The sequence below is a fragment of the Cucurbita pepo genome, chromosome LG15 (assembly GCF_002806865.2).
Source record: "Cucurbita pepo subsp. pepo cultivar mu-cu-16 chromosome LG15, ASM280686v2, whole genome shotgun sequence".
Lineage (NCBI taxonomy): Eukaryota > Viridiplantae > Streptophyta > Magnoliopsida > Cucurbitales > Cucurbitaceae > Cucurbita > Cucurbita pepo.
Genome location: NC_036652.1, coordinates 4,711,795 through 4,731,591, shown reverse-complemented (window position 1 = coordinate 4,731,591; position 19,797 = coordinate 4,711,795). Strand labels below are relative to the sequence as shown.

The window sequence follows — 19,797 nt, the reverse complement described above, 5'->3', positions numbered from 1 at the left end:
TACATTTTAATATTGTATGAGTTAGGTAAATTAACAAATGATCATTAATAAATAAAAAAAAAAAAAACAAAAGAATGAGATTATTCGAGTGGAGCCCGCCCAAACTTGCTATATCCGATATGATGTTGTCTGCATTGACTGTCTCATGGTTTTAAAGCATGTAAACAATGTGGTGTTTTTCAATTTACTCTCTAGGGGGCTCAACGTTCTTGCTAGCACACCGTCTGGTGTTTAGCTTTAATATCACTCTAACAGCTTACCTTTAACAAATATCGTCCGTTTTAGCCTGTTACGTATCGCCATGAGCCTCATAGTTTTAAAACATGTATGTTAAGGAGAGATTTCTAAACTTTTATAAAAAATGTTTCGTTTCCCTTCTCCAACCGATGTGAGTTCTCTCATCACATATGAATGTAACCAAGACATTCGAAGCAACCAAAAGGTAATATAAGAAAACCTTTGTAAAAATATAAGCTTTAAAGTTTAAGATTTTATTAGAAATAAAAAAAAAAAAATTTTTAGAATTGTTTATTTTTATATTTAGTTGAATGAAAGAATTAAATAGATAATATTTAATTTCTTAGGTGTTAAAAATGATGTAATTGCATTTTTCTTTGATTAAATAAATAAATAAATAAATAAATAAATAATTAAAAAAGACCAGATCTTGTACTTTCAATATAATTTAGTCTTAATTAAATCCAAAATAATAAATAAATTAAAACTAAGCCACCAACAACAACAATTAATTAATTAAAAAAATAAAATAAAAGGAAATGACGAAAGTAGACAAAAGAGGGAGTTGGTAGAAGGAAGCTGAGAAAAAACAGATTATTATAAATGCTTTTCGGATCCATTTTATTCTCAGCTCCCAAAAAAAAAAAAAAAAGAAAAAAAAGAAGAAAAAATGGAGGTTTGGGTATGGCTGGTCGGAGCTTTGGTCGGTGCATACATTTTTGTGTTTGTGATTCTCAGAAACCTTAATCAATGGCGGTTTGTCACCCGACACGGCGGCCGTTACAATCTCCCTCCCGGCGATATGGGCTGGCCGCTCGTCGGAACTCTTCTCCCCTTTCTTCAAGCTTTCCGATCGGGTCGACCCGATTCCTTCATTCATCACTTTGCCTCGAAGTAATTCTCTCTCTCTCCCTCTCGCCGGAGTCTTTGGATCCCAAATTCTTCTTAATTTCTTTCAATTTTCGAAGTTTTTTCTATTTATTTAAAAATTTTAATTTAATATATTTTTATTAGGCGGGATTGGTCAACTATATCATCAACCCAATTTTCAAACAACTTTTATCAAATAATGAACTTATTCCGACCCAAAATTTTATGGGTTGGGTTGATTTTGATTATTTGATTCATTTATTCAATTATTTTTTTTATTTATTTTTAAATATGTAATTAAAATGGAGTGAATAATATTAATTAAAATCATTTTTTATAGTTAACGGAAGAATAAATAATAAAATAAATATATAATAGTAAAAATGTCCGTGGACTCCAATCTAGTTTTAGAAGAATTTATGAACCAATAAAATACTCTGTTTTTTTAATTTTTTTTTTAAAATTTAATCTCAGTACGAATTAGGTTCCATTGATTGAGTTGGAATGTATGGACGAACTAAATTCATAATTTTTTTTTAATTTAACCCAATTTCTCGGTTTAGTTGATTGAGTTTGAATATATAAACAAATTAAATTCATAAAATTTTTATTTTTTTAATTTTAATTTAATTTAATTAATTGAGTTAGGTCCATTGGGTTTTTTTTAGTCTATTTAATTTTTTTTAAGGTCAATAAAATTTTCTATATTGTGGGGTTTATTTATTTATTTATTTATTTATTTATTTTTATCACTATTGATCCAATATTAAATTAAAAAACATAGTAAAAAAGGAATTAAAATTTAATTTAATTTTAAAAAAATTGGATGAAATTTCAGGTATGGGAAAATAGGGATGTACAAGACATACTTATTCGGGAGCCCAAGCGTGATCGTATGCGTGCCGGAAGTGTGCCGGCACGTGCTAATGAACGACGAACAGTTCGCCTTCGGTTACTCAAAAGCCACCAGAATTCTCACCGGAAGCAAGGCTCTCAACACCGTCTCCAGGCCTGAGCACCGCCGTATACGCCGCCTCATCGCCTCCCTAATCAGCGGCAACGATGCGCTGTCCATCTACATAGGTCACGTGGAGGGGATTGTGATCACGTGCCTAGAGGAGTGGGCCACCATGAAGAAGCCGGTCGAGTTCTTGTCGGAGATGAAAACGATGGCGTTTAAGATTCTGTTGCATATCTTCATCGGAGCTAATACGGCGGCGTTTATAGATAAGATGGAGAAGCTCTACACTGATTTCCACTTGGGGTTCATGTCCTCCGCCGTCGATATTCCCGGAACTACCTTCAGCCGAGCTCTCAAGGTAACTTCGTACAAGATCGAACTTTCAACCTTTAAAAAAAAAAAAAAAAAAAAAAAAACTAAAAGATCAAAACACTAACTATATGGGAGTTGGGTCAAGTTGAGAGATTCAAACCATCGATTCTAACCTTCTAATCGATGATATATACACGATGCTAATAGAGCTATGCTAATGTGACATCTCACATCGGTTAGGGAGGAGAACGAAACACTATTTATAAGAGTGTGAAAATCTCTCCCTATTAGACGTGTTTTAAAATCATGAGGCTAACAGCGATACGTAATGGGCCAAAACGGACAATATCTACTAGTTGTGATATTGGGCTGTTAGAAATGGTATCAAAGCCATACACGGGATGATGTGCAATCAATCTGGGAAAGGAATGAGTGTCAGCGAGGACGCTGGGCTCTAAAGGGGGGTGGATTGTGAGATCCCACGTAGGTTGAGAATAAGAACGAAACAACCTGTTTAAAGGTGTGAAAATCTCTCTATAGCAGACGTGTTTTAGAACCGTGAGATTAACAGTGATACGTAACGGGCCAAAACAGACAATATCTGCTAGCTGTGATATTGGACTATTACAAATGATACCAAAGCCATACACGGGATGATGTACAATCAATCGGGGAAAGGAATGAGTGTCAGCGCGAGGACTCTGGGCTCTAAAGGGGGGTGGATTGTGAGATCCCACGTTGGTTGGGAATGAGAATGAAACCTTTATAAAAGTGTAGAAATCTCTCCCTAGTAGACGTGTTTTAAAACCGTGAGGCTGACGGCGATACGTAATGTAATATCCCACGTTGGTTGGGGAGGAGAACGAAACACCCGAAACACCCTTTATAGTGTAGAAACTTTTCTCTAGTAGACACGTTTTAAAACGGAAGCGTGAAAGAAATATAATTTTATGTTAAAAAATAGATTTTGGTTTTATATACTATTTTTTTTTTCATTTATTTGAGGAACATTCATAGTCTTACACAAGGAGGTGGAATTAAGGGTTTAAAGATTAAAGTAAGGATTAAAATTAATTTCCACGTAGACTTATTTATTTTATTTTGATTTAACACAAAATTTTATAGAGTATTTTATTACGTGTAAAATTGTATTATTTTATTTAATATTAAATTTATAAATGAGTATGAAAACGTAACGCATCTTAAACATGAAAATTTAATTTAATAACGAAAAGCCGGAAAATCTGACTCATGACATTCAAATGAATTTGTATTTATTATAAAGTAAATAAAATAATAATAATTTATTTTTAATTTTGAGTTTTTTCAGATAAATTAATAAAAATATTATTAAATTTTGATTACTTTAAAACATATTCCAAAACTTTGAAAAAAGTCTTAAAAAAATTATTTAAAGATAAGTACTAATGGTTTCCATTAAGAATATTTTTGAATTTTTTTTTTAAGAGCTTAGGCTCAAAGTTGACAATATCATACCATTGTGGAGAGTCGTGTTCGTCTAACATGGTATTAGAGTCATGCTCTAAACTTAGTCGTGCCAATAGATTGGTAAATCCTCAAATATCGAACAAAGAACTCCAAAAGTATTTGGAGTCAGGAAAAGGAACCAAGCCTCGATTAAGGGGAGGTGTTGGATGATAGAAGTCCCACATCGGCTAATTTAAGGAAGGATCATGTTTTTACAAGTGAGGAATACTAACTTCATTTGTATGAGGCCTTTGGGGAAGCCCAAAGCAAGCCATAAGAACTTAGGCTCAAAATGGACAATAACATACCATTGTGGAGAGTCGTGTATTCATGTCCTAAACTTAGCCATGTCAATAGAGAATCTTCAAATGTCGGGATGAAAGTCCCACGTCCCACGTCGACCAGTTTATAATCGAGGAATAATAAAATTCTTATGGGTTTTTTTTTTTTTGTAATGTAAATTTCAGGCAAGAAACGAGTTGATAAGGATCTTCGAAAGTGTTCTAAAGGAGAAGAGGGAGAATTTGAAGAACAAAGTGGAAGAAAACAGAAAAAAAGACATGACTGATTTGCTGTTAGAAGTTAAAGATGAAGAAGGCCATGGCTTGGATGATGGCTGCATTATTGATCTATTGATTGGTTTCTTCTTTGCTGGCCATGAAACCTCTGCTCATAGTATCATGAGGGCTATCATGTTTCTCTCCGAAAATCCCGAAACCCTTCGCAAAGCTAAGGTTCGTTTCTTCTTCCTACGTTTTCAACCCTCGTTTAATAACCACATAAAGATTCGATTTTTACGAGCGAACCAGTATTCTCACTTGATGTCTGGTTCTTTATGGTTTTTGTTAAAGGGTGTTTAAGAAACTTGGTGACTCGAAAAACTCGATCAATCTAATCTAACCCGTATGAGAAAGATTCGATTTTTACGAGTGAATCGGTATTCTCACCTGATGTCTGGTTCTTTATGGTTTTTGTTAAGGGTGTTTAAGAAACTTGGTGACTTGAAAAACTCGATCAACCTAATCTAACCCGTATGAGTTTGGTTGGGTTATTAACTTATACCGGGTTGAATCGAGTTTAAATAAATAAAAATTAATGCTATAATATAATTTTTAACTGTTTGGAAGGTAATTTTTTAAAATATATGTTGAATTTGAGTGGTAAATCTATTTTAGGTTAGATTGAGTTCATTATTTAAAGATGACTTGTTGTGCAGGCTGAGCAAGAGCAAATTGTGAACGCAAGGCCAGCTAATGAACGACACAGAGGCTTGACCATGAAGGAAATCAAACAAATGGAGTATCTTTCTAAGGTTGATTTTTGTTTTGTTTAAATATTATTATTTTTCGAGATTTATCTGGAACACACTATAATAACATGTTTTTTTTGTGGCTTAATTAGGTGATCGATGAGACATTGAGGAAAACGAGTTTGGCCTTCACACTATCGAGAGAGACGAGAAGTGACGTTAACTTAAATGGTTCGTGTAGGGTTACATAATTTGTATTTCATTTCATAGATCAAAATAACTCTTTTCTTTGCATTTTGATTAACCATGGTGATTATTTTGTAGGCTACACCATTCCGAAAGGATGGAAAATCCTTGTTTGGACGAGAGCGGTTCATATGGATCCTGAAATCTACGAGAACCCCGAAAAATTCGACCCCTCTAGATGGGATGTAAGTAGATGGGATTTATACTACTCTCCTAATACATACATATTCCCTTCATTCACCCCATTTAGTTGTACGTTACTACAAAAAAGTAGGGTTACTGGTCACTAGCCTCGTTAGTTGTGAGATCTCAAATCGATTGGGGAGGAGAATGAAATATTCTTTATAAGGGTGTGTAAATCTCTCCTAGCAGATGCGTTTTAAAAACTTTGAGGGGAAACCCGAAAGAGAAAGCCCAAAGAGGACAATATTTGCTAGTAGTGGGCTTAGCAGTTACAAATGGTATCGGAGCTAGATACTAGATGATGTGACAGTGAGGAGGTTGAGTCCCAAAATGGGGTGGACATGAGGTGGTGTGCCAACAAGGACACTGGGCCCCAGGGGGTGGATGGTGAGATCCCACATCGGTTGAAGAGGAGAACGGAACATTCTTTGTAAAGGTGTGGAAGCCTCTCCCTAGCGCATTTGAAAAACCTTCGAGGGGAGGTCGAAAGAGAAAACTCAATTAGGACAATATCTCCTAGCAGTGGACTTGGGCTGTTACAAATGGTATCAGAGTTAGACACCGGGCGATGTACCAGCGAGGGAGTTGGACACGAGGTGGTGTGCCAGTAAGGACACTGGTCTCCAACGGGGGTGGATTGGAGGGTCCCACATCGATTGGAGAAGGAAACGAGTGCCAGTGAGGACACTCGGTGGATTGTGAGATCCCACATTAGTTGGAAAGAGAATGAAACATTCTTTATAAGAGTGTAGAAACCTCTCCTTAGCAAACGCGTTTTAAAAATTTAAAAAACTTGACAGGAAACCCGAAAGAGGACAACAATATCTTTCTTCAAAACAAGATATCGAGTCGGGTTTTACATTCGATTCGATGAATTAAACGTCTTATATTTTTGTTTTTGGTTTCAGAATCCAAAACGAAGAGCTGGATCATTCATTCCTTTTGGAGCAGGAATGAGGCTATGCCCTGGAATTGATCTTTCCAAGCTTGAAATTGCCATTTTTCTTCACTATTTCATCCATGGTGGCTTCAGGTGTTCTTCAAAGCAGTGTTCTTGTTCTTCATTTATGTCAAAATTAAACCAAAAAAATCATTAAAAACTTGATTTTTGTGTTGTTCTTGTGCAGACTTGAGAGAGTAAATCCAAATTGCCCAGAGAATTATCTGCCGTTGCCAAGGCCTACAGACAACTGCCTTGCAAGAGTTGTAAGAGACTCATAAACGTTGAAATCAAAAGAGATCATATATACATATATATAACGTTTATATAAATAAATCATCTCAATTGCATGCTAGAGATGAAAGCCTTGTTAATTCTGCTACAACTTACAGAATTTTCATGCAAAAGTTGCATGAAATCGAGCCCGACTTGATCGAATGGGACAAGTCTAAGGGGAAGAATAGCTTAGATCGAGCGATTGGTGGATCTAGAACTTTATATACCAAGGAATATATGTTCATATTAGCTTAAACAATAAGTGTAGTCAGTCTCTGAAATTTTAGATTGGTACATTATCGTACCTAAGCTTTTAAAAGTTTACGTGTTACATCTTGTTAAATCTTTCAGTTTGATGTATTCTCGATAAAGATATTATATGCCCTGCTTCTGCCCAATGAGGCAAGAAATTGTTTTGCTACCCTGACCCTAATGTGGATTCGTTTTTTGGTGAGATTTTTTAACGTGTGGGCTAAACAGAGTCGAGTGCGACTTTTTTAAGAACAATGAAAACTTTTCGGTCACCAATAAATTTTAAAGTTGGGTGATCTGAACAAATTTAAATATATATGTAATAAATGGTCAAACGGTACAAATGAAAATTAGGTTTGTATTTAAGATTGTAATAACTCAAAATTAAAAAGAAAAAAAAAACAAAAGTTGTCGGAGTTGGGTTGAGATGTCTTTAGTTTTCTAAGTTACAACAATTGTTTCCTTTTATCTCATTTGAGCGATTAGAAATTGGTTGAAGAATAACGTCTCCTGGTCGGATTTTTTACTAATCCAACTTGAATCTAATGTGCTCAGATCATTTTCTACTAGTTTTAACTCTTCAGAAGCATTTAATGTTAGTATACCTATATTTTAGCTAGTTTAACATTCATTCGAAATCCGATTAAGTTCATTTAGCGATTGAAAATTGAAGTCGAGAGAGAAAGAAAAACAAATATCTTTTATGTGAAGAAATCTCTATAAGATATTTAGCTATAGCTTGATTATTATTATTATTTTTCGAACTAAATCAAGCTGAATAAGAACCTACAAGGCCGTAGAAGACTTGACATAGAGGCTAAACTAATGAACTATTAGAATTTTATGTGTGAACAATGTTTGATGTAACGACCCTACCTTTTCTTTTAAACTAAGACCACTACTATTTGAATGTCGTGATTACTATGTGTGATAAATCAGTTGAGTTGGCTATATGCACGTGGGATTGAGAATGAGCCATTGGGGCAGGTTCGTAGATGGGACGAGCTTTGCGTAGGCTTCGTACGATGGGTCGTATGTTGATGGGTTCTTCGGTAGGTGTGGATTTGCTTAGGTTCGGGAGGTCTAGATTGATTTGAAGCTGAGGTTCACCTTGAGGTTCGGTTTCAAACTTGAGGCTCGGGTTCGAGGAATATTCCGAAGCTACTTCTTCAATTTTTCTTGCAATTTCTCCTCCTTCCTCCTTATTCTAACCACTTTTCGATCACTTTTTCGTTATGATACGGTGGTGGATTCGTGACAAAAATTAAACGTAAGTACAATTGTACGTGTTTGAATCCGATTTAAATCTCATAACATAATTTATGGTCAACTAAGGATATATCTCATAATCACCTACTTGTCTTTGTTTATATAGATTTCATTTATGTTCATAAAGATGCGAGATCAACGAGGGAGACCATGTATGTTACTTGGCTAAAGTAAAAATGAGTTTGGTCACATATTGTATGATCCAATGCACAACCGGACATTAAAATGATAGATCAAATAGAGTTTGAACATGTAGCCGCTCAAGTCCACTACTAATAGATATTGTTTTGTTTTAGTCCGTTACGTATTACCATCAGCCTCACGATTTTAAAACGTGTCTACTAGGGAGAGATTTCCACACCCTTGTGAGGAATGATTTGTTTCCCTCTCCAACCACAGTGAGATCTCACCGTGGTTGAAGAGGGAAACAAAACATTTCTTACAAGGGTGTGGAAACCTCTCTCTACCATACGCGTTTTAAAACGTAAGACTGATAGTGATAAGTAACAAGCTAAAGCGAACAATATCTGCTAGCGGTGGGCTTGATCGGTTACAGAACACAATAATGATCTACAACCTTTTATCCAGATAAATAACGAGGCTCAAAATGACCAATTCGATGAAACAAACGAGGGGTCGATTTGTTAAAGGGTTTAGAGATGGAAGGCTTATTAATTCAATAAAATTCAGCAAATTCAAGAACTAATAACTAAATTTATGGAATAGAAACGCAAGTAATTGCAAGTGGGATAAACATTGAAGAACATGAATGTAGTTCAGATGCTTGGACACATTTCAACTCACAAGAAATAGCTTCTGATATGTCAATGATTCAAGCAGCTTGAAAAGGAATTAACTTAACCTCTTGTTGCTCATCAGCTCTAGTGGGCTGCATCTTCTTCCTCACAATGCTTTGTATATTCCTTTGGACCAAACAACGAATCCAATTCAGCTGGATTGCTTGGCTTCACTTTTATCATCCATCCCCCTTCATATGGACTTGAATTGATCTTCATTTCATGAACATGGAAGTAAACAAATCAATACTATACGAACTTTACGCTAAAATCACCATTTCTACATTTTTTCTGTCCGTTTTAGTCTCTGTAATGTTGAGGATTGTTGGGAGCGATCATGAGTTTATAAATAAGGAATACATCTCCATTGGTATGAGACCTTTTGGGGAAGCCAAAAAACAAAACCACGAGAGCTTATGCTCAAAGTGGACAATATCATACTGTTGTGGAGGTTCATGATTCCTAACATGGTATCAGAGCTATGCCCTTTACTTAGCCATGTCAATAGAATCCTCAAATATCGAACAAAGAAGTTGTGAGCCTCGAAGGGGTGTAGTCAAAAGTGACTCAAGTGTCAAACAAAGTACAACAAAGGGTGCTTTGTTCGAGGACTCCAGAAAAAAGAAGTCGAGCCTTGATTAAGAGGAGACTGTTTGTTCGAGGGCTCCATAGGCCTCAGGGGAGGCTTTATAGTGTACTTTGTTCGAGGGGAGGATTGTTGAGAATTGTTGGGAGGGAGTCTCACATTGGCTAATTTAGGGAATAATTGTGGGTTTATAAGTAAGGAATACATCTCCATTGGTACGAGGCCTTTTGGGGAAGCCCGAAAACCATGAGAGCTTATGCTCAAAGTGGACAATATCATACCACCGTGGAGATTCGTGATTCCTAACCTATAATTTTATGAATGTAATAACCTAATCCCGATGTTAAATATCCAGTTGTACAATAACAGACGTACAAAGACTAGATTAAGTACCGTCGAAAGAAGCACATGAACCAAAATGAAACACGAGTATCTAAGAATCGAACCGATCAAATGCAAAGTCCAAAGAATTGACAAAAAGAGTTTGGGATTCGGAATTACCAAACCAGGAGAATCCTTAAGCTGTGGGTTAACTTCAACAATTTCACCAGAGATTGGGGAGTTGATATCACTTGTTGCTTTGACACTTTCCACTGCTCCAAAGCTCTTACCTTGAGAAACTGAACCACCTGATTCTGGCAGATCCACAAACACCACTTCTCCTAGATGGTCCTGTGAAAATGCATCAAACAAAACGCTTCCAACCCATGTTTGAATATCAAGATAAATGCATAATTTCTAGAATGGATTAATGTAAAAGTTACTAAAATAGAAGATTGAATCAGTTTCCATGGGTGTGTAGCAGCAAAAGGAATGGTAACTATCAAGATTTCTTATCTAAACATCATCCCAAGTAATAATGTAACGGCTCAAGCCCCTGTCAGTAGATATTGTCCTTTTTCGGCTTTCCTTTTCGGGGTTGCCTTCAAGGTTTTTAAAACGTATTTGCTAGGGAGAGGTTTCCACACCCTTATAAAGAATGTTTCGTTCACCTCCCCAACCGATGTGGGATCTCGCAATCCACCCCCCTTCGGAGCCCAGCGGGAGAAGTTTCTACACCCTTATAAAGAATGCTTCGTTCTCCTCTCCAACCGATTTGGGACCTCACAAATAAAATTTACATACAATTAGAAGCTTAGTTCCTCTGGCATAATCTTTTAGGATTGTATCTATTTAGTCTTGAGAAAGTTTCTAATAGGTCTCAAATTTTTCAATCTTGTTCTAATAAGGTCCAACAACTAACACGTCTAACGATAACAAGACACGCTAATAGTAAGATCCAAAGTCCACCGCTAGCAGATATTGTTCTCTTTGGGCTTTTCCTCTCAGGTCTCCCTTTAAGGTTTTTAAAACATGTCTGTTAGGGGAGGTTTCCACACCCTTATAAACAATGATTCGTTCTCCTCCCCAACCGACGTGGGATCTTACAATCCACTCCCCTTCGGGGTCTAGCGTCCTCGCTGACACTCGTTCCCTTCTCCAATCCACCCCCTTCGGAGCCCAGCGTCCTTACTAGCACACCGCCTCGTGACCGTCTCCACACCTTTATAAAAAATGCTTCGTTCTCCTCCCCAACCGTGGTGAAATCTCACACAAATTGTGTATTATTTGACCTATTACCAATGCAACCCTCATAGTAAAAGCATATCATGTCAGCATTAAAGTAGTGGAGTTAACAACATAAACCTATTAGACAAAATTTAAAGGATGATCGTCATTAATGGACGTTCAGTGATGGAAAAAAGAGAAAGCACCTGAGCATGGTCAGTGATGCCAACAGTAGCAACCTCACCCTCATGCTTCACCCACTCATGAGAAGAAGCATACTTCAGTCCATCCAAAACTGCAAACCCAACCAACATACTTTAAATTCAACTAAGAACAGAAAAATCCCCTCTTTTATCATACCCAGATAACAAATTAAACATACTCAACAACCAAACAACACTACAGAACGGAAACGAGATCCAACAGCAAAAAAAACAAAATCCAACTTCATACAGGCATTTCCACAAACAGTTTGCAGGCAAAGAAGAAAAGAGCAAAAATTACCGGTGGAAAAGCATCTGGAGAGAGAGAATGGAGAAGAGAGATGGGTTTTAGATGCAGATGAAAGTCTGAGTGCATTAGCAGTAGAAGAAGCCCACATTCTAAGTGCCATAGTTTTCTTTGTTTAATTTGCTCTGTTTTCTTCTTCTTGCTCCTCTGTTTTGCTCTGCCTCTGCTACCAGCAAAGATTAAAAGACGATGACATTGCTTTATCTTCGATGGATGGTGGGCAGTGACTGCCTCATCTAAAAACTGCTTTTTGCTCCTTTTTTTTCTTTTCTTCCATATCATCATCTGAAGAGTTATGGCCTGATAATGACCCGCCGGTAATCCTAGCTATACTAAAGTTGAGCCTATTGTAAAATTGTATAATTTCAGTCATTAATTTTGAATTTATATTTTCTTAAAACAATTTAATAAGTATAAAAAAAAAATATCAACAAAATATAACTATATAAACATAATATTACCTAGGAATAATATTAACTTATTTAAAAACAATAAAATGCTTCTTTGTTAATTTGTATGGCGAAACTTACCCGAGTGAAAATTGTCAAAATATCATCACTCCGAGGGTTGAGCCCAATAATTATATGAGATATTTATTTTAGTAAAATAATTTAGGTATTTTAAAACAAAAATATCCGTATATTTTATGAAAAAAATTTAAATATTCTAGTAATAGATTCTCCTGATATAAATAACCCTCCACCCTATTGGTACATAGTGTCTTGTAATCTCTTTAATTTGTGTTAATAAATAGTGTGAGCTTTTTCTACAAAGAGTTGTCTTCAACAATCTGGTATTAGATTGACGTTGGTGTAGATTGTCTGATCTCTTGAAATTCTTAGTATGCTCTATGGTTGACATATTAAGAAAGGTCATGAGGACGTAAGAAAAATGGGACATCAAACTTGTCCTCCCAATCAAAGAAGGCTAGAGGCATGTCTAGAAAGAAGGTTAGAAGGTTGGAAGACAAAAGAGTAAGCAATACGATGAAGAAGTATATACACAAAAGAGAGAATTGGGACAAATTGCATGTAGTGGAATTAAAATGCATGTTGTGGAATTAAAATTTCTTATGAAAAATATGGAGTTGGTTAGGAACCAAGCAACACTGACACTATAGACCAACATGCAAATATTTTCACCAAGGACCTTGCCGGTTAAGCTTTGCAAATATGTCGGAGTTGTTTGAAGTCAAGAATCTCAAGCAAAATAGGGAGGAGAATGTGAATCATTAAGCTTGAGTCGGTAAAAATAGCTATTAACTTAAATAAGGTTAAGAAATAGTCAGTGTTTTAGGAGAATTGTTAGTGGTTTTTGTTAGTGAAGGAGGGAGTGATGGAAAGGTTGATAAGAAAATTATATTATGAACCGCTATATATATATAAATAATACAGAAGATATTTAGAAAATCTGCCGAAAATCTGGTAACAAATCAGTAAATAAATCAAAAACTAAATCAAATCAAAACTAAATCAAACTCCTAACTAGATATTTAATCAGATACTAACTAACAACCATCTAAATAAATACGTAATCTTTAACACTTCTCCTTGTTTAGATGCTGTGAACTCCAAGCTTTTTTCTGAACACCCATCTTACTCCAATTATCTTTCTGTTTAAAGGTCGATCAACCAACTCCCAGGTTTTGTTTTTCTTGATCACCGAAAGCTTCTCCTTTGACAGGTGCATCATCAACCAAAGCATCTACTCTTCTTGTCGTTCATCTTCAGACTTTTCTAACATGCTACCAAAGATTAAATTGTTTGGTGCATTAGAAATCTTATTCACCTTCGTCAGTTCTTCCCAATTCCATTGCTCATTTCCAGCAAAAAGAAAATTTTGGCTCACAATAACACGACTAGTGTGTGGTTGAAAAACTCTATAAGTATAGTGCTATATCCAACAAAGATGCCGGCTTCTGCCTTTTTGTCAAGCTTATCACGCTTGACCTGTGGAATGTAAGTGAAGCAAAGACACCCAAATACTTTAAGGAACTTTAAAGAACGTTTGTAACCATACCAAACTTCAAATGGTGTCTGGTCCCTTACAGCTTTTATTGAAATTCGATTTTGCAAGCACACAACAGTGTTTGCTGCTTTTCCCCAAGAACGTTTTGGAAGATCCTTCTCAAGAAGTATGCATCTCGTCATCTCTATTATAAATCTATTCCTCTATTCACTGACGCCATTCTGTTGATGAGTGTATGGTGCTGTCAACTGATATTCAATTTCAGCCTCTTCACAAAACCTGTTAAAAGTTTGTGAAGTGTACTCCTTGCCATTATCTGATCTTACCGTCTGAATCAAGCATGTACTTTCATTCTCAACTCTGGCTTTGAATTTCCAAAATACACCTGCAACTTCTGACTTTTGCTTCATAAAGAAGATCCAACACATTCTTGTTAGATCATCAATAAAAATAATGTAATAAAGATTACCATTTAATGATGGTGTTTGTTGAGGACCACAAAGACCAGTATTGATATGAACCAAGAGACATCAATCATACAATATACTTCAATGAAGATGTGAAGAGAAGGTTGTCAAAATTATCAAAAGATGTTTCAACTCATGCTACATTGAAGAAGAATGAAGTTTGATTGTTATAAATTTTGGGTGGGTTACAATTTAGAGTAATTTAGAGTTATTGTATTTTAAGACATTTTATTTACTTTAGGTTACATTTACATAATGGCTAATTATGGCCATTAAGTATGAATGTTACAACTTTTGGAATGCCTTTAATAGTTTCATTTTGAGGCTATATAAAGCCATGTATGTTGTATTTGTAAGGTAGACTTGGAAAATATATTAAAAGAAGCATTTGTGCTTTTCTTTAGCCAATGGCTAAGTTTCTTTGCAATTCTATGTAGTTTAGATTGCATGTAGAATCATTCAAGCTCGACATGATCAATCTTGCTTGTGGAGTGATTCGAATCTCAAACAAGTGTTTGAGATATTTGATCAACAAGAGTCATTCAAGCTAGACATGATCGATCTTGCTTGTGGAGTGATTCGAATCTCAATCAAGTGTTCTTGCCTTGAGATATTCGATCAACAAGGTAATCCGAATCTTACTCTTCTTGTAGTTGATTTCCTTATCTTATCAAGTATGAACCAGTTGCAGTTTTTTCGAGGCTCTCCATGCCTGTTTAGGAAAGAGTTGCCTATGTTGTTTCCCAAAATTACAAGCACGACAAGGAGACATGTCATCATCAATGTCAGCGAGTCCTTCTACCAACTTCTTTGACTGCATCTGAAGCAAACCTCGATGATGAAAGTGTCCAAGTCTTTTGTGCCAAATCTCAGTGGCACTAGCTCTAGATATAAAGGCCATCTGCTCTTTCTCCATCGGATTTTGAGCAAAGCTTTTTCCTTTCATTTTGACATTGAACAAGTCTTTGCCACTAGCATCTTTGATCAAACACGGCTTATTCTCAAACAACACTTTATAACCTTTATCAAGTAACTGACCAACACTTAAGAGATTTTGATCAATTTTAGGTACAAATAAAACATCTGAAATAAATTTTGTACCTTCATAACTTGTTATAGCTATTGTGCCTTTTCTTTTGACTTCCAAGTGTTCACCATTGCCAATCCTCACTCTCTTGACTTCAATGTCTCTTAATTCCTCAAAAAACTCCTTGTCATATGTCATATGGTTTGTACACCTACTGTCAATCAACCAGCTTTCGCTTGATTCTTTGCCTGAGAAACAAGTGACCACAACCAATTGATCTTCTTCTTCTTGATCAACTACCTATGCATCTACTTCTTTCACCTGTTCTTTGACTTTGCGGATCACAGCTTCATGTCCAAGTTGATTGCATTTGGAGCATTTGGCGTCAGGTCTTCTCCAACACTTGTATGGTGGATGACCTTTCTTCTCACAATGGCGGCAAGGTGGATAGGATTTTTTGAAACCTCCTCCTTTTATCTTCTGATAATTGGCAGATGAATCTCCATTCGTCGATTGAATTTTGAAAATTTTCTTGTTTTTATACCTGCTATTGCTTAACAGGTAAGGCATCTTCAATCACCCCTTCTTGCCTCATAGACCTCCTTTGCTCTTGTGCTTGTAAAGCATTCAAGAGCTCTGTAAGAGAAATTTTTTACAGGTCTTTGGTGTTCTCTAGAGTAGTAATGGTGGCTTCAAACTTCTCTGGAACAGTGACTAGCAGCTTTTCAACGATTCTGAAATCATTTAACACAGAACCGAGCAATCTCACCTTGTTGGCAATGTTGAGAAGTCTGTTAGAGTACTCTTTCACCGACTCCGACTCCGACTCCTTCATCTTCTGCAACTTGAAATCTCTAATCAAATTCAGAACTTTCATTCCATGAATCCTCTCATCTCCTTCATAATCAGGCTTGAGATAATCTCAGATTTTCTTTGCTGTTTTGAGGGACATTATTCGCATGAAGATCATTTGAGATACAGCGGCAATAGGCAAGCTTTTGCCTTTGATTTCCTTGTCTTCTTTTCCTTCTGTACTTTGATTTGTGCTACGGTAGGATTTGCTGGAAGTGGAGGGACCTTGTAATACTCTTCTATTACTTCCCAAAGATTGAAAGCCTCCAAATAAGTCTCCATACGAACTGCCCACATTTGATAATTGTCTCCATCGAAGACGGGTGGAGCAACAGCTGAAAAATTTGATTCGCCTCCCATTTTGATCTCACAGATCCCTTAAGAAGATAACTCTGATATCAATTGTTAGTGAAAGAGTGAGTGATTGAATAGTTGATAAAAAAATTATATTATGAAGAGCAAGAATGCTCTATATATACACAGAGAATACAAAAAGATATTTAAAAAATCAATCTAAAAATCTGTAGAAAATTTGGTAACAAATAGTAAACAAATAAAAAACTAAATCAAATCAAAACTAAATCAACTCCTAACTATAAGAGATTTAATCAAATACTAACTAACAACAATCTAAATAAATACGTGATCTTTAACAGTTTTAACTTCGAGAGAAAGTTTAGAAAATTTATTGATGCTTTTTGTACGTAGTTACTCGTCAAATGTATGCTTTATTCACAACAACAAGAATTAAAAAGCACAAAGTGTTTAAGGTCTATTTATTTCAAAACATCTCTCTCAAATTCTTTTTGGTGGAGGACCCATCTTTATACATTGTCCCAAACTCAGCTATGCGAGGGCCACCCATCTGTCCCAAGGACAGAAAATAATTGAAATTACTTTAAAAAAGAGACTTCCAATCTCACCAAACAACTCAATGGGCTCTTTCTTGGTGCTCCATTCCTCCAAGCCTTTTGCCATTATTTGATCAATGAAGTCCACACAATGAGACAATACCTTATAGCCATTTAGGGAGTCTCGGTGGAACTTGACAACGAGATAGCAATTGGTATGTAATGATCTCGGTGGTACTTGATTTCGATAGTCCACATAATGAACTTGACAACGAGAAGAAGTAGACATGTTTTGGCCAACTCGATTCGGTCCAATTGAACCAGTTTTGTTTACTTAGCACGGTTCGATCTCATTTTCTTCATTTTTTTGAGCTGATTTCGTATGTGCTAATCTATTCTCTTATTTTATGACCTATTTAAGAGGTTTGAAAGAATTTAGATCAAAATATAGGCTAATTTCGTTAGAAAATGAATCTTTGAATGAGGCAAGTAGCTTTTTGAAATTTTCATTCGAACTAAACTTATAACATGATCCAATGTTTGAAGTATGATTGAATTGATATTGAGTATTGTATGTAGCTATTTGGATCAGTTAAGCATCACTAAAATATAAACACATTTATGAATAATTATTGAATTTATATCTAATATAAACTTGGAACATGATTGAATTGGATGAATTTAGATATATTAAGCTTATTTTGGTGGGTTAAGCTTAAATATGAATTTATGAATTTATTTGGGAGTCCAACATATATTGTTGTGAGTTTATGAGTTTAAATTATGTTGAGTTGCCTATTGAGTACCTATTATTGAGTACCTATTATATATAGGTCGATTGTAAATGCGTGGACTAGTAAAGAGTTAACCAAATTATCTTGAAACTATGAGATATTCTTAAAATGATTGATGAACTTCAAAGAGTTGAATGATGAGAACCAAAAGGAAAATAGCCCCGACAAAGTTAGACGATGAGAAACTATAAAGTTATAGAACTGGAATCTTAAGTTAAACTTGAGTAAACTTGTAGAACGTAGATGCTTGTCTAAAAGGGCCTATGATTTAGATACATAAAATTCATATAAGAATAATACTTGTTCATGTTATAGTATATATGACATAAGATTTAAAAATGATTAAAGCATAAATTGCTCGCTGAATATTTTTATATTTAATAATACTCTACCCTTTATTTTCCGATGCAAATAAAGTTGTGCAACGAAAATAAGGACGTTTACAAGTTGTGGGGCTATACGAGTTTCTCCCTAGTGAGCTCCTAGCCCTCCATCCTAATTACAAATCCTTCATTGATAAGTTACGTGTTCTAAAAAGTGGTGAAATAGCATTTTTATTGTGAATATGTGATTTTCCTTTGTTGTAAGCATGTGTTTTTTAATTAATGGTAAACTTTAGTTTATAGTTTGTGGTGTTGTGTTTTGAACATGTTCATATGGTTATTAGTATTAATTTCCAGAGGGATGCCATTAGATGGCAATAGGACTAGCTTGCAGTTTTCTTATACAATATACAACTAGCATGTAGTCTTCACTTCTTTTGTACAAAAGATCGTAGTTGATTGTATCTTTGACATATCTCAGGATCTGTCTAGTCGCATCCAAGTTAGGTTGCTTCAAACTTTTCACGTTCGGACTCATGATTCCACTTGCATTCTTAAATTATTTCTATTTGTTCATGTAGATCTTCCGGTCCAACTTTGTGTAAGAAAACATTTTTCACATCCATATGCCATAATTTCCAATCTTTACTTACCGAAGTGCTAGTGGGACTCGTATGGTAGTGATCTTTGCCACTAAACATAAGTTTTATCACAGTTTAGTCCATATTGTTGAGACTCATTGAGCTACAATTCGAGCCATGTATCTCTCGATTGATCCATTCGAGACACGCTTTATTTTGTAAACCCACTTTGAAGAGATGAGTTTGACATCTCCTAATCCCAACACTAGTTTTCAAGTTTGATTTTGCTTCAAGGCTATAAATTGTTCCTCTATTGTCTTTTGCCAAGTCGTATTCTGTGATGATTCTTCATACGTCTTTGACTCTTTAAATCCGTCCTCATAATAGCATCAAATCCGTCTTCATAATAGCTGCTTTAACATTTTTTGGATTTGACTTTTGAATTGAGGCATAACAATGTAAAAAAAAAAGATTAATAGTAACAGATTTCCAATCTCTCCCCTAACATCTCTCTTCCCTAAAATACACCAGACAAAGATTTTTGAAAAAAAAAAAACAAAACAAAACAAAACAAAAATGGGAGATTTAAGAAAAATGAAGATGGCCTTTAAGCATAATGTCTCAGTTTGTTACATTAAGTTATATTTTAGATTTTATGTTTCTTTTATCATAATTTCATTGCAATTATTTGGGGTTGAGTTATTTATGAGGGGAGGTATTAGATGACTCCCATAATGTATGATATGGTTCATTTTGAGCATAAACTCTCATGGCTTTGCTTTAGAATTCTCCAAAAGGTCTCACTCAAATGGAGATAGTATTATTTGATTATAAACTCATGATCATTCCCTAAATGAGCCGATTGTCACGGTCATGCTCGTCCAGGGCATGTTGCCCATGGCCGCATGCCCATGACAAGCCAACCCTTGTCATGTCTTTTCATTCTAGTGTTTTTCCTTTTGTAATTATAGGGCGTATGACGCCTCAAAAATATCATGTCTAGGCCTGCCAGACTTTGGCTCAGAATGTACTATAGGGGGATATGACTAGTTGTCAACTTCTCCCTACCCAAGGTTATATATGCTAAGCCGTTGTTATCTTTCTCTTGCTTGCTTATATAACATCTCTTTCCAAAATCTCTCTTTCTAAAATCTCTCTCTCTCCTCGTTTTCTAAAACCTTCTTTTAAAACCGAGGCTAGAGGCTCGATC

At 35.5% G+C, this 19,797-nt stretch overlaps 2 protein-coding genes across 2 annotated transcripts; one reads left to right on the top strand and one right to left on the bottom strand.

Moving 5' to 3' along the window:
* The first annotated feature begins 886 nt into the window (after window positions 1-886).
* On the top strand, window positions 887-7,102 carry LOC111811924 (beta-amyrin 11-oxidase-like). Its single transcript, XM_023698989.1, has 8 exons — window positions 887-1,131; window positions 1,946-2,426; window positions 4,336-4,602; window positions 5,085-5,180; window positions 5,270-5,348; window positions 5,442-5,548; window positions 6,455-6,579; window positions 6,674-7,102. Exons 1-8 carry the CDS (start codon window positions 908-910, stop codon window positions 6,765-6,767), a joined length of 1,473 nt encoding a protein of 490 aa, XP_023554757.1. The 5' UTR covers window positions 887-907; the 3' UTR covers window positions 6,768-7,102.
* Window positions 7,103-8,923: 1,821 nt separating this feature from the next.
* LOC111811162 (glycine cleavage system H protein, mitochondrial-like) lies at window positions 8,924-11,972 on the bottom strand. Its single transcript, XM_023697912.1, has 4 exons — window positions 11,719-11,972; window positions 11,421-11,509; window positions 10,168-10,338; window positions 8,924-9,293 (listed from the first exon to the last, which is right to left on the bottom strand). Exons 1-4 carry the CDS (start codon window positions 11,825-11,827, stop codon window positions 9,165-9,167), a joined length of 498 nt encoding a protein of 165 aa, XP_023553680.1. The 5' UTR covers window positions 11,828-11,972; the 3' UTR covers window positions 8,924-9,164.
* Window positions 11,973-19,797: the final 7,825 nt, after the last annotated feature.